General features: G+C 50.6%; 3 protein-coding genes across 3 annotated transcripts; all 3 read left to right on the top strand.

The window, feature by feature from the left end:
• Positions 1-1,364: 1,364 nt before the first annotated feature.
• Z518_08800 (uncharacterized protein) lies at positions 1,365-3,599 on the top strand (the record flags this gene model as incomplete). Its single annotated transcript, XM_013414539.1, has 1 exon — positions 1,365-3,599. One exon carries the CDS (start codon positions 1,365-1,367, stop codon positions 3,597-3,599), a length of 2,235 nt encoding a protein of 744 aa, XP_013269993.1.
• A 451-nt stretch (positions 3,600-4,050) lies between these two features.
• On the top strand, positions 4,051-6,368 carry Z518_08799 (ATP-dependent RNA helicase DBP2; the record flags this gene model as incomplete). Its single annotated transcript, XM_013414538.1, has 5 exons — positions 4,051-4,103; positions 4,236-5,323; positions 5,379-5,486; positions 5,986-6,114; positions 6,169-6,368. 5 exons carry the CDS (start codon positions 4,051-4,053, stop codon positions 6,366-6,368), a joined length of 1,578 nt encoding a protein of 525 aa, XP_013269992.1.
• An 11,272-nt stretch (positions 6,369-17,640) lies between these two features.
• Positions 17,641-18,739, top strand: Z518_08798 (uncharacterized protein; the record flags this gene model as incomplete). Its single annotated transcript, XM_013414537.1, has 3 exons — positions 17,641-17,979; positions 18,041-18,221; positions 18,393-18,739. 3 exons carry the CDS (start codon positions 17,641-17,643, stop codon positions 18,737-18,739), a joined length of 867 nt encoding a protein of 288 aa, XP_013269991.1.
• Between the last annotated feature and the right edge of the window lie 1,562 nt (positions 18,740-20,301).

Genomic DNA, 20,301 nt, shown 5'->3' with positions numbered 1-20,301 from the left:
CAAGCAGTGACGCCAGCCATAATGAAGGAGTCAAAGGATCTTTCACCACCTTTACCTCCACCTTCACAAAGCCAGTCTCTTCCAATCCTGAGCCACACAACAAAGCTCGGCAACGTCGGGAAATGATGGAGCGGTAGGATTTGGGTCATCGGCGCTTCTGATCCTCAGTCTCAATTTCAACACCTTACCTAGACAACATCATCACCGGCTTGAAACCGAAACAAGCCTTTGGATCCTTTCACAAGACACAAAGATACTCCGTACCTGGCTAGAATCTCCTCGTCAGCAAATCAGAACATTCTCTTCTTCAATTCAACATGATTGACCCCACCCAGACCACCGGAACCCTCACCACTGTGATTGTCCGCATTTTTATGGCGAGATCGATCATCATCAGATTGAAGCGTCCACATAAAGACCATGGTCGTCGATCAGAGCGGATCTGTCAGAGACGATATGCAGTGTCGTGGTCAACTGCCGAAGGTGAGTACCAGAGGGGTCTGTTTTCGCTCGAGGTAGGATTTGTTTTCCAAGTTGACGATGTTGATGGTAGCACTTCCAATCAACCCGGCCTCAGTTCGCCCGGTCTAAACGACGAAATACACACATCAAGTTGATTTGCGTCTTCGGAGGTAATGAATCGGTCAAAGGACATAGCAGTAGAGACACTCATTGGGTGATCAACTATCACGCACCACGGTAAGGTGGGTGAATACGAGAGCAGGCGTGGCGCAATGGGCCTGAATGAGCTGCTAGGAATCAGATCATTTGCCCTCGACCATTTAACAAGATGCTAAACAAAACGAGGGTGTTATATTGTACGGATAACAATGATGACGAGGCACCTCGGTCATAAGGTAGGGCCTTTCGGCCGAAGTGGCTCGATGAGCGAGGATAAAGGCCGAGGCGTCTACACAAAGTGCGACGTCTCGCATCTCTCCATTGTGGATTCCGCCATATTGCTAGCAGAATGGCCATGAATACGGCGTCCAAGGAGCTTTGCCGTTCCCCTTCCTATTACCGCTTCTGCCTATTTTCCTGAATTATTTTCTCTATCGTTCCCTCCCACCAGCGAAGTTCCTATATTCAATCCTCTGCTATTGATATTGTTTGGGAGTCTCAGAACCCCCGGATTCTTTGGTCTCACCCTCAGTCTGTCGATTTTCAAGTCAGAACGAAACTCTTCGTATTAATAAGCTCCATGGTCAAGCTTCTCGTCAATCGCTCGCAAGCCACTTTGCGTCCGGACTCGACCAATCACCGCCCCGTCCTCGGGCACTAAGACTGGGCCTGGGCCAACATCTCGTCTGGTCAATTCAATTCCGACGACCCTCGGCCATATCGGTATTCAGCCAGGATTAACCATGGGCCAGAAGCGTCGCCGTTTGGCCTTGTCCTGCGTCGCCTGTCGTCGTCGGAAGGTCAAATGTGACAGAACCTATCCCACTTGTGTCCGCTGTCAGAAAGGAGGTGTTACTTGTGACTATGTCTCTTATACATCGAAGCAGGATAACACTCTACCTACGCCTTCCGAGGAGAGTCCACACCTCCAGAGAGAAGCATCCGTTACTTCATGGACTGAGGACGCAAACGTATGGCACGCCCGCTCCCAGGAGCACGAACATGTCCGCGCTCACAACGATGCCACCAATTCTTCCACTGCTCAACCTCGACTCCAAACCCGGACGATACAGGAGCTCCAGACACGGGTCTTTGAACTTGAATCCTATGTGAGGGCGGCAGCAGGATCACGACCTATTTCATCCGAGAAGTGTCTGGGCATGGGTCATCCTACGGGTTCTGGTACATCGACCGACAAGAACGCACTCCAAGATTTTGAACGGGCTCTTCTGCGGGGAAAGAGCTTCAAGACGCAATACTTTGGCCCCAGCCATGGTGCTAGCTTGCTTCTACAATTTGAGGAGCTTTCTCGTATGGCCAAAGATACCCTGCAGCGGCTATCATCCCTCGACAAGTCAAGATATGCTTTCAAGCTCCAACGACACGATGTCAGCTCGTCGTTGGTGCTGCCTGACTTCGAAACCCTGGTGTCATTGGTTCCGGAGCGGACTCGTGCGGATGCCCTGGTGCGGGAATACTTTGAAACCTTGGAGACCACGCACAGAGTCCTGCATGCCCCGACTTTCTTTCGCAGATACAAAGACTTCTGGGCCTCCTCACCAGACTCTTCGGCGGCTTTTCTGGTACAACTACTCCTTGTCTGTGCCAGTGTCAACAGCGTTGTCCCCGGTGGAGCTACGGGTTTCATTGGCCGAAACACCGTCGCTCGCGATACATCGTTGAAGTGGATCGAAGTGTGTGAGAGCTGGCTCGACTTGCAGAGTCAGAAGCATATGACGCTTGACGTGTTTCAGGTACAAGTGCTGCTCGTGATTGCAAAGAGATTGAATTGCGTCAAAGTCAAACGGGAGTGGACCGTTGCCGGCCATTTGCTGCGACTTGCAATGTCCGCTGGTCTGCATCGAGAACCAACATTCCTGAGCAAGAATATCGGTGTGTTCGACCAAGAGATGCGGAGAAGACTGTGGTTCACCATTTTGGAGCTGGAGACTCAAGCGAGTCTGGATCGTGGGATGGGTGCCAGTCTCGGCCCTTTCGACTGGGACACTTTGGCGCCATTGAATATTCACGACGAAGATTTTGACCCATCGACCGAAAAGATGCCTCCTGCTCGGCCGATAACCGAATTCACCCGCACCTCGTTCCTCTGCCTGGCACAGCAACACTTACCTCTTAGGCTTGAGATGTTATCCAGGATTAACAGCATCCGAGTCACTCTCGAGAGTGAGACTGCGGTCGAACTCGATCAAAGAATCAGGCAGCTGCTGGACAATCTTCCGAAATGGTCAAATAATGCGGCCCAAGCCATGTCACAGGCTCTGTCGGAACTGCTTCTTTATGAATTCCTCCTGCTTGTGCACCAGCCGCTCGCGGCGCAAGCTGGTGCACAGGCACGGCACTTTTACTCACGAGCAGCCCTACGCAACGCAGCTTTAGCGACGATCAAAACCTACACCAAAATGCGACCGAGTACATCCTCGACTTTGACGAGTCTTCGAGACGATCTCTTCCGTGCGGGTCTATCCCTGTGCCATGATATCGTCGTCTCCGTGAGCTCGAAAGAGGAATTGATGCAAGATAAGACCACGGCAATGCAACTCATTGACCAGGCCGTGGACATGATGGAAAATCGAATTCGAAACCTGGGACAAGGATTTCACTCATATTGGCTGACATGCAGTGCCCTGGGACTGGTGCGATCCAAAACTTCGCCAACGAAAACGGCGGACGAGCTTGCACAAGAGACGGCCGACCGCGTGATCAGGCTTCACGATTACATGATGGCCCAGCAAATAGCACCACCTGGTCAACATATGGGCAAGGGGGTGGAAGACGTTGCGATGAGTGCTGCCAATACACTGGAAGGGGTGAGCCGCCAGCCCGCTCCCAGTCATCCTTTGCCAGAATTAGATCCTTTCACGCCAATAGGGGGCTCGTTTAATACGTTCTCAGAGACATTGTTCGATTTTGACATCACGGATATCTGGAACCTGGACGGATCCACACATTTTCAGTGATGGCAGAATCAAGGGGGAGCAAAGAAGCACAGGTAGTTTTCCCATAGATGCGGATGAGGCATGCATCACCACTCAATTGCACGAGACTTTAGAGGAGTGAGAGGTTGAGGCTACAATTTGTACATTATGATGGACAATGAATGACATGCAATGCCGAGATCCGCCAAGCCTCTAAAAGGTCTGTTTCGGCAGACTTTCCTGGAACGGAAGTGGCGTATCGCTAGTGGCAGTTCATCGCCATTCCCGTCCAAAATTTCGCACTTCGCCCCCTTCTTCCACCTTTAACAACTCTTCAACCTCTCTCTTCTCATTCTTCGTTTCTCTCTCCTCTTACACTGCAGACGTCGCATCAAGCCTCCTCTGCGGCATTCTCTGGCCTCTTTGCACCATTCCTCTCCACTCCCTCCCTCTTCCTCTCACGCAGACTCACCTCGGGACCTTGGCGCCTGTCATGTCTTACGGAGGTGGTTACGGATCTTCAAGATCCAACGGATATTCCAACGGGTATGTGCAATCCATCTCGATCCCTAGCGCCTGTCTTTTAGCGATGGCCCCCAGTCCAAAAACAACGAGCCTCGACCTCTGGCTTTTGTTCGGTTTCCCTGATTTTCTCGACTATTACTAATATCTGAACAGCTACAGTGGCGGTCACAGTTATTCCAACGGCTACGGCAACTCGAACGGATACTCTGGCGGCGGTGGCGGCGGTGATAAGATGTCGAGCCTTGGAGCAGGATTGAAACAACAACATTGGGATCTTGCCGCACTGCCAAAATTTGAAAAATCATTCTACAAGGAGGATCCGGCGGTCACAAGCAGATCACAGCGAGACGTTGACGATTTCCGTCGAAAACACGAGATCTCCGTCCAAGGTCGCAATGTGCCACGACCAGTCGAGACTTTCGATGAGGCTGGATTTCCGGCCTATGTCATGTCCGAGGTCAAGGCCCAAGGTTTCGCTCGGCCCACGGCAATTCAATCTCAAGGTTGGCCCATGGCACTCTCTGGTCGTGATGTCGTTGGTATCGCCGAGACTGGATCTGGCAAAACCCTGACATACTGTCTTCCAGCCATCGTTCACATTAACGCTCAACCACTTTTGGCACCAGGCGATGGCCCCATTGTGCTCGTTCTCGCGCCAACTCGAGAACTGGCCGTCCAGATTCAACAGGAGATCACCAAATTTGGCAAATCCTCCCGCATTCGAAATACTTGTGTTTATGGTGGCGTTCCCAAGGGTGGACAAATCCGTGACCTCACTAGAGGTGTGGAAGTGTGCATTGCTACTCCGGGCCGCCTCATCGATATGCTCGAATCCGGCAAAACTAATCTACGTCGCGTTACTTACTTGGTTCTTGATGAAGCCGATCGTATGCTTGACATGGGCTTTGAACCCCAGATCCGCAAGATCATCAGTCAAATTCGCCCTGACCGACAAACCTGCATGTGGTCTGCCACTTGGCCCAAGGAAGTTCGCCAGTTGGCCTCGGACTATCTCAACGATTTCATTCAGGTTAATATTGGTTCCATGGATTTGTCCGCAAACCACCGCATCACTCAAATTGTCGAAGTTGTTTCCGAATTCGAAAAGAGAGACCGCATGGTCAAGCACCTGGAACAGATTATGGAAGACCGGAACAACAAGATTTTGATTTTCACCGGTACTAAGCGTGTTGCCGACGATATCACTCGATTCTTACGTCAAGACGGCTGGCCAGCACTTTGTGAGTTTCACACAAAACCCCTCAACATAACTCTCCAGCACTAACAAAGACACAGCAATTCATGGTGACAAGCAACAAAATGAGCGTGATTGGGTCCTCAACGAATTCAAGACTGGAAAGAGCCCAATCATGGTTGCTACGGACGTTGCATCCCGTGGTATTGGTATGAAAAGACAACGAACCCGCTCCCCCTCCCTTTTGTATCTTGTTTTTTTTTTTTTTTTTTTTTCCGGTTTTGCATTTCTTACCATTGCCGTCGTGTGATTTGGTGCGCGCTCTCTTCGCTCGTTACGCCTCCTTCAAACCACGCGTAACTTGTCCAGGCTCTGTGTTCTCAAAGGTCCTTTCTCCGGAAATCCTGGAACTTGTTTTGCAGTTTGCCGGGATTCAGTAACTTTGATTTCCATATCTGCTTCGTTCGAACGAGTAGGTGGTGGGACACTTTTCTTGACCATATCAAGCTGCAAATCCAGGATCTCTTCCCAAGGACCGTAGACAATTGCCGACTCCCAGGACATGGACATTGGCCACCAAAAGGATTAATGCTCCGAGTTTCAGAGAGAGAGTGAGAGAGTGATGTGCATCTTCACTCACACGACCACATATGGTCCCCAACGCCTCGTAAGAATACCATTTGCGGTTTTGCTAACCTATACTTCAAGATGTTCGAGATATTACTCATGTGTTCAACTATGACTATCCCAACAATTCAGAAGATTATGTTCACCGTATCGGTAGAACTGGACGAGCAGGAAGAAAAGGCACAGCTATCACGCTCTTCACCACTGACAGTAAGTCGATACTGATTCTTTCGGATGATTTGTCAGCCCGCTAACATTCTTCAGATGCCAAACAAGCTCGCGATTTGGTTGGTGTATTACAAGAGTCTAAACAGAGCATCGATCCTCGTCTCGCAGAGATGGCACGCTACTCTGGTGGCGGTGGAGGTGGCGGCCGTGGTTACGGACGTGGTGGTCACCGCGGTGGTGGTCGTGGTGGCTTCACTGCTTCCAACGCTGCACCACTGGGCCGGAGCCGATGGTAATGTGATCGAGTCATGGTGTTTACGTTATCGACACGATCCGGATTTTCCTCCACATTGAAGAGTTTCGTCACGCATCTGCACAGTCATTGTGCCACATCGCATCATGGGCGTTGAGGAGTCATGAATCATTTTGGGAGATAGATAAACCGTGTTTCTGGCGAGCCGGGATGATTTTTACCCCCTTGAAAGAATAGGGGAATGAGGTCATGGTTTTCAACTTGCGCAGCTGGAACAATATGGACATTCAAAGCCGAATCGATAGACCTGGTGTCCATGACGAGGGATGCCATTTATGTCAAGGCATTTTAAGGGCATCCACACGAGCATGAGCATTGTGTCCAAGACAATAGATATAGATACTGTTACGTGGCTGTGTACAATGAGAGACATGAAATCGCCAGTGGTATCTTTGACTTTGTGCGAGTGATCTATTCTATTCGTAGTGTTTTGCCTTTTGAAGCTGGGGGAATCAGTGCCCGTTCGACTACGTGTCAAATACTTTCTTTGTTCGACACAGGTTTGCCGTGGTCATTCCAAAAAGAACTACTGTAACCCGACATTTGGTCCTTCAAGGGAGACAACACCTCGGAATTCTTCTAATCAACGTTTCTGATTTACAGTCTCCATAGTGGATTGTACGGAAACTATTCCCGCTTCGAACAATACTGAGAACTCGTTTCGTTCGTTTTCGTCTGGCCCCCAACAGTCTACCTCTCTCTCATGGGCCCTGTACACTTCTCTGCACTACTCCGTTTCCCTGCCCTAATCCTCCGGATCAAGTCTTTTTTTTTTCTTTTTCAACTTGGTCGGAATATCAGTGCCAAGATCCTACATTGAGAGCAGGGTCTCTTTTCTTGTTGGTTTCTTATTGGTTTCTGTTGCATTGTGTGGACCTAGGCCATTTACCCAGACAGATTTGCTTGAACTCGTGAGGTGGTAGGGATTTTGGGACCGGGGGGCAAAACTCGATCAAGGGAAAAGGGAGGAGCAACAAATTGTGACGGTTCATTCTTAGGCATCATTGTCTTCATGTGGGTGCTGGTCAAATTGAACTGTGTGCCCCTCCCGGAACTGGGTCAGAATCCGGTTCAACATTTCGGTCAAATCTGGAGCGTAGCGTACAGTAGATGAAAGAAATTCCAAAGGGCCCGGCGTTGTCATCAGCGCTCTTTAGTGGTCGGGAGACCAGCGATGTCATATCGAAGCTCACTGCTTCTTTGCCAACCAGCTTTCACAACTCAGTCAGAGTGTCGGTTTCAAGTGTATTGAGATTCCCCCAACTCGTCCATACCATTCCGGTTCTTGCAGCTTGCCTTCAAGAGAAGGAGCTCGTAGGTGGCATTGGAGAGTAGAACGATGAGTCTGGTCAAATCGAGGAGAGCTCCTGGCTCACGGAGTGCGAGTAGAGAAAGAAGTAGAAGCCTGGTTTCTCCCTGCGCATATGAGCATTTGCAAACCCTCTTTTCCCCCTCCCCTCCAACCCAAAAAGGGGATGAGACATTGTTTGAATCGACCATGTCGATATTGGCTCCGAAAGTCGCCTGGAGTTGAGTGTGTTAGTTGTCTAGCAAGTTGGAGTGCCTTGCTGAGTCGTTGGCGAGGATGCTTTGAGGTAGTGGTGGGTTGGCTAGCATTGGGACAACTTAGGACACCGCTGAAGTGGCATACGACTTTTCAGGTCTTCTGGGAAAGGGGGACAGTGGCAGGACTCTATTGATTGTTGTACTTTTCTGTAGGAGTACACCAACTGGGATGGTCTTGCGTCAGCCAATTAGAGAATATGAACCTGGCAGTGTTGATTGAACTTGAGTTATAGCTTTTAAGGCAGGGAGGCTTTCACGATCAATGTTCTTCTAAGATTAACGCTGCCGTCAGGATGTATTGTATTTCTTGAGGAGCACTTGGAGGAACAGTAAAGGAGTCAACTGTGAATGCTTCACGGGATGGAGAGAAGAGCGTCAGACGACGTAAGTTAGATGTATGCGATGCGCTTCCCGATGCCCTCAAGATGTTCTTTGGACGATTCCCGCCTTGGTTGTTCTCCTCTCCTCCGAGAGTATTCTCGTCAATCGTCCTGCGCGCCGCCTGGTACGACCCAATTCCTTCCCTTGAAGTCACAATCAAATACCATCTCCTTCTGCCTGCTGTATTTCGTAATCGAGGAAATTGCGTACCCAATGGCTATCTAGAAGGTTACATGAGGTCAAACTGTGTCGGCAGCTCGCATGTTGTCCGGCGTGGACGGAGGCAGGACGAATAGGCGGTAGAGTGCCATGAAGGGGTCAGTATCCTGGTGCGTCAATGCAATGAAAGTCTTGTAGTATCGAAGGAAGTGCACCGAAATAGATCATAACAAGTCTGAAGCCGAAGAGGAGGTTGAACCTGTTTGTTCGATGAATTATCTATTGCGAGTGTCAGTCCACGCTCGATGCTTCTTTTCATGAACCGGCGATGGTATTCTGCACCGAGGAATGTTTCCTGTTTCATCCCATAGCCATGATAGTATTCCTCGCAGTACTCTTTAGTTCCGTAGAGAAGAATTGTTCAACCAGGTTTTCTCACTTGCTTTCACACGGCTTTCCGGGACAACAACTAGAAATGGTATTGCTACATTCGTGCCACTCCATCTCTCTATAAGAGTCAACATGGAAATTCGTAGACAGGCTCCCCTTTTGCCAGGGCCGGCGGTTATGGGTATGGTATTTGCTGACAATATGGCTCTTATCGCTGCTCTCTGCTGGTCACGTCCATTTATTCTGTGGGTGCGCTCGCCTCGGGTTATGTGCTCTTGTTGACACCGGTGTTTCAAGGGTTCTCTCAGGCTTCTTAGAGTCGTGGTACATCGATTAGGAGTCATCTGTGAACTCGTTTAGTGATGACACTGGTAAGCTGCTTGCCACAGAGCAAAGGACCGGCTAAATGATGTCGAAGAGGGGCTACTTCGAAGGGATTGCTTCATCCCCACCTATACACGAAGTCTTTGGAGCGATCAAGGGCAGTTCATGTTATAAAAAGAGACGGTCGGCTGTTTTCAGATGCACTGAGCAAGAAGAGTTTTCCATGGGAACGCGTAGTAATAGCACCCCAAGATCTGGAGGAAGAAGTGCCCCGGTTCGGTTCAATCCAGGTATTCGAGGGAACACAGGGACAATCGTTGAGAACGAAATTTAGATCACTGTATCCCTGATTCCGTATAGATCCCGGGGACAACAACCGTGCAACCTTCAAAGGAGCAATTGAAATTCCCTTGTCGCACCAGAACAGAAAATGACATATGCAATATAGATAGAAATAGAGACAGGCATCCTAATCTTCAGCCAGGGAGTGGCGAAGATGCGAAGGACATTGGTGATATGATGCCTGTCAAGACTCTCTCACACACAGAGAGCGATGCAGGCTGTCAGATGAACTTCGACCAGCGGAAAAATGGGCTCAATAAACCATGCCATATAAGTGAGGATCCACCCAAAGCAGGCCCCGTAAGGAACTGTTTCCTCTCCATTCTCACCATCCAGCCCTTTTGAGTTGACGAAAGGCACTCTGCTAGAGAGCACGAATATTGCAACAGGATTTAGGGGAGCTAACTATTGACCGTCAAAATCAATCAACATGCGTGGGTGAGATCCCGTCTCAATACTGATCATATCAGACGGAAAACTCAATGTTCGGGCTGGGACCAGGACTTTTCCGAACTCGTAATCTGGGCAGAAGGTTTGATCGGGGCCATCGAATGGAACCCCCAAATCTATTGTTTGGTTCATTTCTTGTTACCTACCATTCAATTTTGTCTTGACTTGTTCGATGGACCATTATCGGCCCGTCAGATACAAATTACGAAGCCATATCAAGTAAGTCGAACAGTCTTGTAGACTGCAACTCGCCTCGTGGTAACGAGTCCCGTGTAGGTCAGGCTTGGTCGCTTATTGTAACTCGCTGCCGAAGTTTGGAACCTTGGAGGGCGTCCAACTGGCAGAGAAAGGTTCTGGAAACTCCTGCAAAACATTGACGAAAACGTTGAAGCCGAGTTGCAACGTATGACCTAGTACTTGAAACAGGTATCTATCCACACATTGACGACTATCCGAGCGTTCATGGCATCGTTTGATTTGGGATGATGGCTTTTCCTTCCACCCCCAAATGGTTCTAATCAGGAAGGAAAGAACCGTTTTCAACTCCACCTGGCTGTTAAGTCTTGAGGGTCGCAAAATAAATTGAGAACATCGGAAAAGCTTGCAAAAATGTTTGTGCTGTCTCCGGCTTTTTCCTCTCAGATAATCAATCAAGCGAGCAGATAAACAAGAGGGACCAAAGTCAAATTCTATCGCAACGTACTGGTAAGTTATGTGACCAGAAGACAGAGAGTGATTTGTCGTGCTCGATCTCGAATCTGTGAAGAAGTGATTGAACGAGTGGAACTTGAGCCAAGTCCGTGATTCCGGCTTGACTTCGTTTTCCACGAACTAGATTTCATAGCAAAAGGATTACCGAATATCCTAAATCAGTTAAACAGAGTTGGGGGGGACGTTGAAGCGATCGGCGTATCTGTCCCGCTTTGGAGCAAGGAGTCCGTATGGCTCAATACGTAAGAGAGGAAGGTAGCTGCCCAATGGCCACATACTCAGGCTGATTCCGAGCACTGAATCGATACGGGGCGATCAGCGTGTGTAAAAAACATCCTGCGGACTTCTTCATCCCTGACAGGATGAATAAGATTGCGTCTCCTCTGCAGGATGAAATGGTGGGGAATGAAAATGAGAGGATGCTTTCATGCATGGTGACCTATGTGGCTAATCTGGCTGCGTGGACCAAAATTGGCCGGGATCATGGGTGTGGAAACTCCGTCTGCATGGGGAGTTCGATTGGTTGGTTGGGATACCAGGGTTTGGTGGTCGATAAAGACAATTTCCCAGAGCAAATCCCAAAGAGAAAGAGGCACTGCTCGCCGCCCATTGTGCTCGGGGCTGCATTTGAATCGAGCCTAGTTGTGAGAATGCTTGTAACGGCAATTTATGCACTAGACTTTCATGGTCGTTATGGCACAGTATATCCAGACAATTACATGGGCACTATCCGAGAGTGCTCGTCGTATGCATGGATTCCAAGACCGCAATGATTGGCCCCCCTCGGCCAGTGCCATGCCTGAGAAATTTGCTTATTGTGCCGGGGTGTTCAAGATGTTCCGGTACCACACAGAGTTCATTCACCTGGGGCACCCAAATGGAACGCCGGAACCAGAACTGAAGGGGAAGCAAGTCCATTGATGATTGCAGCCTTGAGAACTCAAATTCGTGGAGGCGTTCTTTGCAAAAACCCTTTGATCACCTGTGGTACCGAACATCCAAAAGCATGGGTTTCCAAAGAGGTGGTTAGGTGGTTCTTGCGTCTCTTGTCGGATCCATCATTTTGGGCCCTAAGGTTAGAAAACTACCGCTTGGGAAAAAAGTCCTTACACAAGGTTTGCAGGGGTCAGTATTCTGGCGTAAACTATAGCAAGGGGCGTCTTATATCTCCTTTCGAGTCGTACTCTGCCGCCGTTGCAGACAAGGCAATGGGCTTACCTTTGATGTGAAAAGGCAAACTCCGTCCACGCTCGCTTATCAGTCGCCTTACTGCTTTGTACGCTGGGAACCAAATTGCTCCCCTTTGGATTCGTCGAGCCCCCGAAGATCGGACACGGCTCTCGGGTCGTCTCCTGATAGGCGGCGAGGTTCCAAAGGCGAGCTTTCTGCACCTTGTCACTTCTTGACAAAACCACCCCTCTGTTGAGGCACCTTTGACCAAAAGCAACTTAATGTGTAGCTCTCAACCTCCTGAAACTTGGTTCTGTGAGCGGCCACCAGACTGATCTCGGGGAGCGGTTCCGCCACCCTTTTTTGGACCGTCTGCCACATGGTTCAGTGAGTAATGAGATGAAGAGCTCGAAATAGATCTGGTTCGTATCATCTCTTCAGCTAGGAGAAGAAGCGAGAGTGGGCAAGCGGGGAAGCGAAAGGAGCGATGCTAATCCCAACTTTCTCGAGTGCAATTAGAGCACTGCTCGCGTGAGTGTTCGTTATCGGACTCGGCGTGAACTCAAGGGGGGGACCGGAGAGCGTAACTCGTCCCATAGCATGTTTGGTCAGAACCGTTGCCCACACCGTGATCCAGCATCCCAACTTGTCATTTCGCTTTGACGATGACGTCTTGGTATTCAAGCTACGTTTTAGGCGACTGTATTGAAACTCGAGAGTGCCGTTTCCTGCATATGCGAACCACGCGAGGCACGCAAATCCCTGGTCACCCAAATTGATTTCCTTATTCTTAACCAGAGAGCCTTTTTCAGTTTTGGCGAGGAAAATTTCTCCTCGATCGGGACGGCCCACGAATCATAGAGGCTCTTAACCATAGTCCCGGGAATTGGGGGGTGTCATTGAGCACCCAAGAGGTAAGTGATTCCTCCGGAGACATAGCATTAATGCATCAACGGCTCGAGGTTGCTGCATACATTTCCCGCCCTCAACTACCCAGCAGCCACCTGCATTTTCTTCTGCTGCCCCGTATGGGAAAAGCCCGAGCGTCGGTCAGGCCACTCAGAGAGTCAGAGGGCAACACCACCTACCCACCTCGGATCACAGGCGGAGAATCACAGTCCCTGCTCGACGGGGTTCAGCGAGGGTCACCCGCTTAGAAATTATTGAGGTTGGTGTCAATCGGGATTGTCTCAAAAACGGGTCGTGGGTCGCTTGGGGAGGTATCCATCTGCTTCGAGGGCCGAAGAATCCCGCATGCCAAGCGACTGTTAGCTGCTCATTGGGGGTACCGAGGCGATCCTTTGGTTCCTCACCGAGGCCCAAAGGACCCAAAAGTGTATGCTAGTGTGAAAGAGGGAAAGACTCACGCTCGGCCGTGTGAGCTGGACCAGCAAAGAGTCGAGGATACGACACACGGCAAGACATTTGACCACTTATCATGCCAGACACGAAAATTCGACAAGAGGTGGGTTGAGTCTACAATGGCAGTCCTTGTAAACGGGTGAGAATTGCTCCTGATAAGGCTGTAAGTACGGTATGAAGCCTGGAGGCCGCTAAACCTTCAAGATCTCTTCGAGGCTCTAGGCTTCGAGAAGTCTGCAAGGCTTGTACGCTATCTCGATGCGCTAAAAGGAAGGAGAGGCCAGAAGGGAGGAAAAGGCTGCGCAAGGCTTCAACAAAAAGAAACCCTAGCTGGCCATCAAGGATTGCGCATCCTCGTGGTAGTGAACCGGCCACCCTGCCATCTCAATGGTTGACAGGATTCTGCACCACTTGCGACAGCAGTACGAGACTACGAATGGTATGGAGTACCTGCACCGAACTAGAAGCTTGATTTTTAGTGCAAGACCATCCCAACCCCCGGGCTGCGACTTCATCTCAACTTTTGATCAGGAGCGTCCTGCGTGAGGAAGAGCTACGCGAAAAGAAATAGGTTTATCGAAGTAAAAGAGACCTTGATCGACAAAGTTGAGAGCATGATCAGTCAAATAGGGGCCAATTGGGAAGATGAAAGCTCGGTAAATCACCGTGCCTTTCGCCCACAATCTCGGATACCGCCAAGCGAGGCTCCAGAGGGTCGTCCAAATCCCAGAGCCAATTTGTTGATGAATTCAATGAACTGGGAAAAGGCCGCAGTTGAAGAGCGATCATAGGAATACGAGGCGAACATGGCAAACCGGGGATCCTTCCTGCTTTTCGTCATCCATATATGAGGATGGAAGTGAGTTGGATAAATCCCTTGCTCATGCCCCGATCCTGACGGTTACAAGCAATATCATAGTAACGTATACGAACATGCATCGTGCAGAGGCGCTGAAGCTACAATGTCAAACCTGGCGCATGATCCATGCTCGGATCCAAGACTCTGACATTTCGGGACCACCTTGCATGTTGATTTGAACCGGTGTGGGCACGAGCAGCCTGTCATGTCGAGCAGCGAGGTATGCTCAATGTGACATTTCCTTATATTTCCGTCTCAAGGATAAGCCTAGGCACGGAAACTAGATGAGTGGCGGAAGGTCCCGTGGACTCTGTGTGTTTGAATGTGTGTGAGAAGCTCTTTCTTCCCTTTTGACACTCATGCAGCTGCAGAGGGGTTTCGTTTGCTGCACAGGTTCGATTCGGTAATTGGGAGACAGGGCAACTGATGGGAGACCGGGAAAGTCAAATAGAGGACCCTAGTCACAATTGGAGTAGCGGGAACAAGATCCCTGATTGGGCGGGGCCTAGTGGCACCCTGGGGAAAGCGGTCTAAATATTCGTCCTCGTGGAACCCTTGGATAGCAGCCACAGTTGAGACTCGGGTTGTGTCCGCACTGCGTTCGGAGTACGGAGTGCGATGCACCTCCCCCCGTCGGAACCTCTCCCCTGTCTGGTCATATCTTCCCTCGGAGGATTGTTTGATTTCAATAATAACAGAGCGTCCACAACTGCGGGACCTGGCTTCTTTCGATGGGAGGCTCCTGGAAAACACGGCATGTCGAGTGACCAGAGAGTGTCTGTGAACAGGGTGGGGATGGGTTAAGGTAGTAGTAACCGCCGGATATGCTTCCGCAATATGTGACATCTGGTCTCGATACGGGGGTTTATTCTGGAGACTTTTGGAGAGTGGTGTGAGATCATCTGCGTGTTCTGGACAGGGATTCCCGTGCGATAGCACAAACATTCTGTTACCGGAAAACATACGAAACTGGCAGGACAACAACATAAGATGGCAAAAGGCGATGATGCACCGACTGGAGGGTCTCGATGACTGAACCAGTCAGAACAGAGGCCGTGGCGCTGGGAGTCGAGACGAGGTGAGGTGATAGGGAAAATGGCCTAAGGACCCCAAGCAGGAGGGGGGGAGGAGGAAGTTCAGAGCGCAGGGATGCAGCAAGTTTGCAAGGCATCGATTTATTGAGTGGAATGGGACATTGGATGCAGTCTGAAGGAGTTTCAATGTCCCCGGTCGTGGGGAGATATGCCAAGAGTTTTCTAGACCGGATCAGGACTGGCGTCTGGTTGTACTGGCAGCCCAAGTTACAATGCTGCAAGCCTGCATGGCCATGCCGTAGTGGGCGGTTTTGCTCGAGGCCAATTTGCAGGCCCTCACACTCAAGGCTCCTCTGCTCATTCAAGATTGCCCCCACGAAGTCATCATTATTCCGAGAGCCCATCAACTTGGAAGTGGAAAAAGTTGATCTGCACGTTCTTCCCTCCTGCAGTCCCCCCTTCTCCATTCCATCTCTGGAAACCCTTCTTGGCTTCTCACCTCCAGCTTCTCGCCTCTCCCCACCCCGACCGGATCCCCCTTCGCCTTCATCGACAAAGAAAAACAACTCCACCTACCTTTCTTTGGCTCAGACTATGGTCTGAAAATTTGCCAGCCTCCCGACCTCCCTCCAGCCACCCCAGCTACTGGCAGCCCATGCAAAATCAATACCACCCTGGTCATCCACCAACCATCTCCATCTTCCCCTACTGCCCTCATTGGTACATCAGCCCCCCTCGAGCCAAAACCCCTCGATTCCGTCTCGAGTGTGTGCTTTTTTTTTTTTTTTCACTCAAGGACAACGCTTTGCCCGTCAGAGGAGACTGCAGCACATCTCGCTTCTCGCTTCTGCTTCTATCCCCGTCCCCATCGCCTTGTGCACTCTCGCTGCCTCTCGCACCTCGATCTAACCCCGACGGATGCGCAGAATAAACCACCCAACCAACGACATCTCACTTCTTACCTCACCTTAAACTTAACATCCATCCATTTCATCATTTCCTCTTCGCCACTGCCTGTGCGTAGACACACCGCCAATCACGCGTACGCGTGTGTGAACGCACAAAGCGGCAAATTCCCCATCTCTTACCGAGGATTTGGTGGACGTGGGACTCCTTGAACAAAACACACCCCTTGTTAGCTGCCGCAGTCGCGCCATCACTAGTCAGCTCCCCAAGGACCACGCTATCACTATTTCCTCCGCCCCACATTAACTTCCAAACTCTCTTTCTTCCTCGGACTCGCCCATCTGCCGGTGGGATAAACTTGCCTGCCACTCGTGCGGATTGCCTCCTCGACAAGGGTTGTGCAATTCTAAGGGGAGAATCGTGACGACGAACAAGTCAAAGGGCACTGGCGGTCCTGGACGCGCTTTTCTCCATCACGAGACACTTTCCATTGGTAGGGAGAAGGGCTTGCCGGGTCTCCTGCCACCTGGTTCCACTCCCGACAAGAAGTCACCCTCCTGCACCTGTGATCGTGCACTTCGAGCGGAGGGGCAGGGACCCTGTGCATTTTACGCGCATAACCAAAGGCAATCGAAGGCCAGAAAAAGAGTCGGTCAGCCACTAACTACTACATAGAACGGGGGGGGGCCCTTGGGCCGGAACGCAGACCTATCATTCCTTCACCAGTCATCAACCTGAATTCTCTCTACTCCTTTATTAGGTCTGAGTTTCGCTCCGTCTCGAGAAAAAGTACTGTAAACCAGTTCCTCTTGGGACTTGTCCGAGCTTGCAAGCTAGTTCAGCAAGAACTGTGCTAAAACTATCACTTTCAAACCGTCTTCGCCCCATCGCTTGGGCCGAACCCTCCCCCCTGCTCGAGATCAACCGTCCCTTTTGCTCGACTAGGCGGCGGCCGATCTGGCGTCCCTCTCCTCGTGCAAAAAGCGCTTTCATTTCCCGACCTATCCTGACTCGTTTCCTACCTCCTCCACCACGCCAGGCGTTAGGGTGACTGGTGACTTGGTCCCCTCGCATGGGCAGCCTTCAAAATAAAGAATACACCGGTTCTCGATCTAAGCAATTGCTTCAGTGGCATCGTCGCCTGTCCGCCGAGCTCCCGGCCTAGAGGTGTTTTAACCTTTGAGCGACTGCTGTCATCCACTACCTTTCACTCGGGTCACACTGTACCAGTACCACTTGAGTTTCTTTCGCCAAAGCCTCGTTCATCGACCCGCGTCCCTTCACGTGGGAAGCAGTGGGAACACCTTTTTATGGACAGAAGTGCATCAGAGTACGCGCAGTCAGGTTAGCAACACCGTAAAAAAGAAACAGAACTCGTTTTGGTCGAACAATCTCTGAGAAACTCGCTTTTACTAGATCAATCATCTGTTGCGACTTACAGCACCCAAGACCCACGCTCAGCAAATATCTCCAGCAATAACACTCCTCAGTCGGATTACGGTCTGACGCCTACCTCTGCGCGCTCGTCGGGTTTTCCGTCAGATCACCTGCGATACAGCCAATTCCCTCACGCGCCTCACCATCCAGGTGCTGTAGGAACCATGGCACAACCAACAAGTCCGTCAATATCCCTGCCAGATGGAGCACCCAATGGCAATCCAACTGCAAATTCCAACCATGTGAGGTCTAACTCGGACGTTCCTATAGATCCTTCGATTTCGCAAGCTAGCCCAACCTACCCTCCCTATTCGCCTTACCCGCAAGGACAAGACATGCAGCATGCCTATCAACCACAGCATCCGCCGTACATGCAGCAACGACCACCGCACGAACAATGGGGTGGCTATCCTCCACAGCATGGCATGCCTGGCACATATCCGCACCCAGGACCAGGTGTCCAAGGGCCACCCCAAACTTCTGCCGCGTCACGTACCGGTCAGGTATGAATCCGAATCTTTCTCCTTGGTTGAGACGGGGAAACTAACCAAGTGGCGAACATAGGTGTACTCGTTTGTCCCTATTCCAGGTGCGCAGCAACATAAGCGGCCACGACGAAGATACGAAGAAATCGAAAGAATGTACAAGTGTGGCTGGAATGGCTGCGAAAAAGCGTATGGGACATTGAATCATTTGAATGCGCATGTCACAATGCAATCGCACGGAACAAAGAGAACCCCAGAAGGTAAGAAACCGTTTTCTTATGGCAGTCCGTCGCTTTGAGAGATTAGTTAGACATGTGTTCGGTCCACGATGCTTGGAATCGAGCGTCGCGTCGTGCCGGATAAGGTGAAGCTAGCCCGATGGTGGTCTAGCAATTCTCTGGCTTGAAGGACTCGACTGATTTGGGGGACAGAATTCAAAGAGATCCGCAAGGAGTGGAAGGCACGTAAGAAGGAGGAAGAAAATGCTCGCAAAGCTGAGGAAGAGCGGCAGAGAGTCGCAGCGCAAGCGAATCAAGTGGACGGACAGCCTGGCGATGCGCATCAAGTGCCCGGTCAGGGATATCAACAAAGCGGTAGCCGACCATCACTGCCGCCGATTGGTTACCAGTCGGCCGACGGACATGCACAAGGACAATATGGTCAACCCCAAGGCGGCATGGTGTACCCACAAGGAAATGGCCAGATGAGCAATTATGCTAACTACCCCAATTCTCCTTACGCGCAACAAGGCCAAGTCTACCAACAGCGTCAATACTAGAGGTGGATTGACGGCCCAGCCAATGTGGTGACCGGTGGTTGGTGCGTTGTCGACTCTCCGAATGGATACTATTTGCCAGCGCCGCAGTAGTGGCCATGATCGAGTTGCCTGCTTTCGTGCATTGGTGCGGTGCCACATTTCTAACAAGATACCCTAGGTGGGAGTGGAGGAGATAATGGGAGAGCACACCGGAAAGATCAAAAGACTGGGCGGATATGCTGGCAGGAGTTTGTCATCAAAATCGGCTGGCGGATGCCTGTGCACATTCATGAATTTCCTTTTTTTCTTTTCTTTTTCCCCTCTCTTTTTCCTTTTCTGCGGCCGGACTCACAGGTACCGGCACGGCAACACAAAGTTTTCGAGGTGATGAACATTTACGATCAATCGACCGACAGCATGCAATTTTGGAGGAGGAACAGGAGAGTTCACGAGTGTGGAGGATTCTTATTCTGCACACAAACAACACCAAGCCTTTTTTTTTAGAGCCTGCGACGACCTGAGAAGCGAGGGGGGGGACATTCCGAACGGCCTGGTTTGTTGGCTCGTGTTGCTCCAGCTGGGCCGCAATATCGTTTGATCGCCATAGGGCGAGGGTTTTTCGTCGAATTTTTGTACATTCATGGTACCCAGAATCAAGCAGGATGCGAGTCGTACTCTAACGGAAGCTCGAGATGGAATCAAAGCTACTAGAATAGGGTCCAGATCTGCCATGAACACTAGAATGAGGCAAGTCAACGAAAATCCGAGTACTGATTTGTGTATGATAAACCAATCGATTGATTTGATTTTGTGTGATTTGCGCGATGGTATGATTTCCTCTTATCGATCTCTGCGCTGGTGACAAGGAACGCAAAAAGTGTCTTTCGAATCAACGTGGACTTTGTGACCTGGATCCCTACTGTTCTTTGCCATACATCCTATGGCGAAATCGATGGAAGTAGGAAGGGAAAGGCAGAGAGTGCCAGACATTGAATGATACCGAGTAGACGGTCAGTGGTCGTGCAGTTAAGGTTGGGCGTGGCGAGCAAAGCGCTCGGATCCTGTACATTGGTTAGGCTAGGCTAGGCTCCTCTGGAAAACCTGGAGTTCAATATGGGGGGAAAGCTGTTGATGTCAAACTTTTAGCACGGTTACACAAGATCATGGGAACTAAGATGGCGTCCGAACTGGTGAGGTTGTTAGTTGGTGAGTTCGAGGAGTGGCCAGGCAAATGCTAGAAATTCGCCGGTCTGAGCGACGTGGACAGCGCAAAGCTCACCATGCACTATGGGTGTTTAGTGCGGGTGGTGTACAGTTGGCGTGGAAGCTAGGGCCTAAGAGCCTCCAGAGCTAGATTTAGCCGCCTGCGGGCCTTGGAGGTCTGGGCTAGTAAGGGCTCGTCACGCCGTAGCATTTAGGTATCTTACTTAAGGTACCTGCCCCTAAGTACCTGACGTAGACCATCGTTGGCGTTGATCGCCTTCGCGCCCCCCGACGACCTGAGGGGAAGACATCAGAAATATGTTAACTAGCTGCGCTGTCTCTTCTGCCATGTCATGTCCTATCCCATGCGTGTCGCATTG

This window comes from Rhinocladiella mackenziei, assembly GCF_000835555.1.
Source record: "Rhinocladiella mackenziei CBS 650.93 unplaced genomic scaffold supercont1.6, whole genome shotgun sequence".
Lineage (NCBI taxonomy): Eukaryota > Fungi > Ascomycota > Eurotiomycetes > Chaetothyriales > Herpotrichiellaceae > Rhinocladiella > Rhinocladiella mackenziei.
Note: the sequence above shows the minus strand (reverse complement) of the source record. Positions and strands in the feature narration are given on the sequence as shown.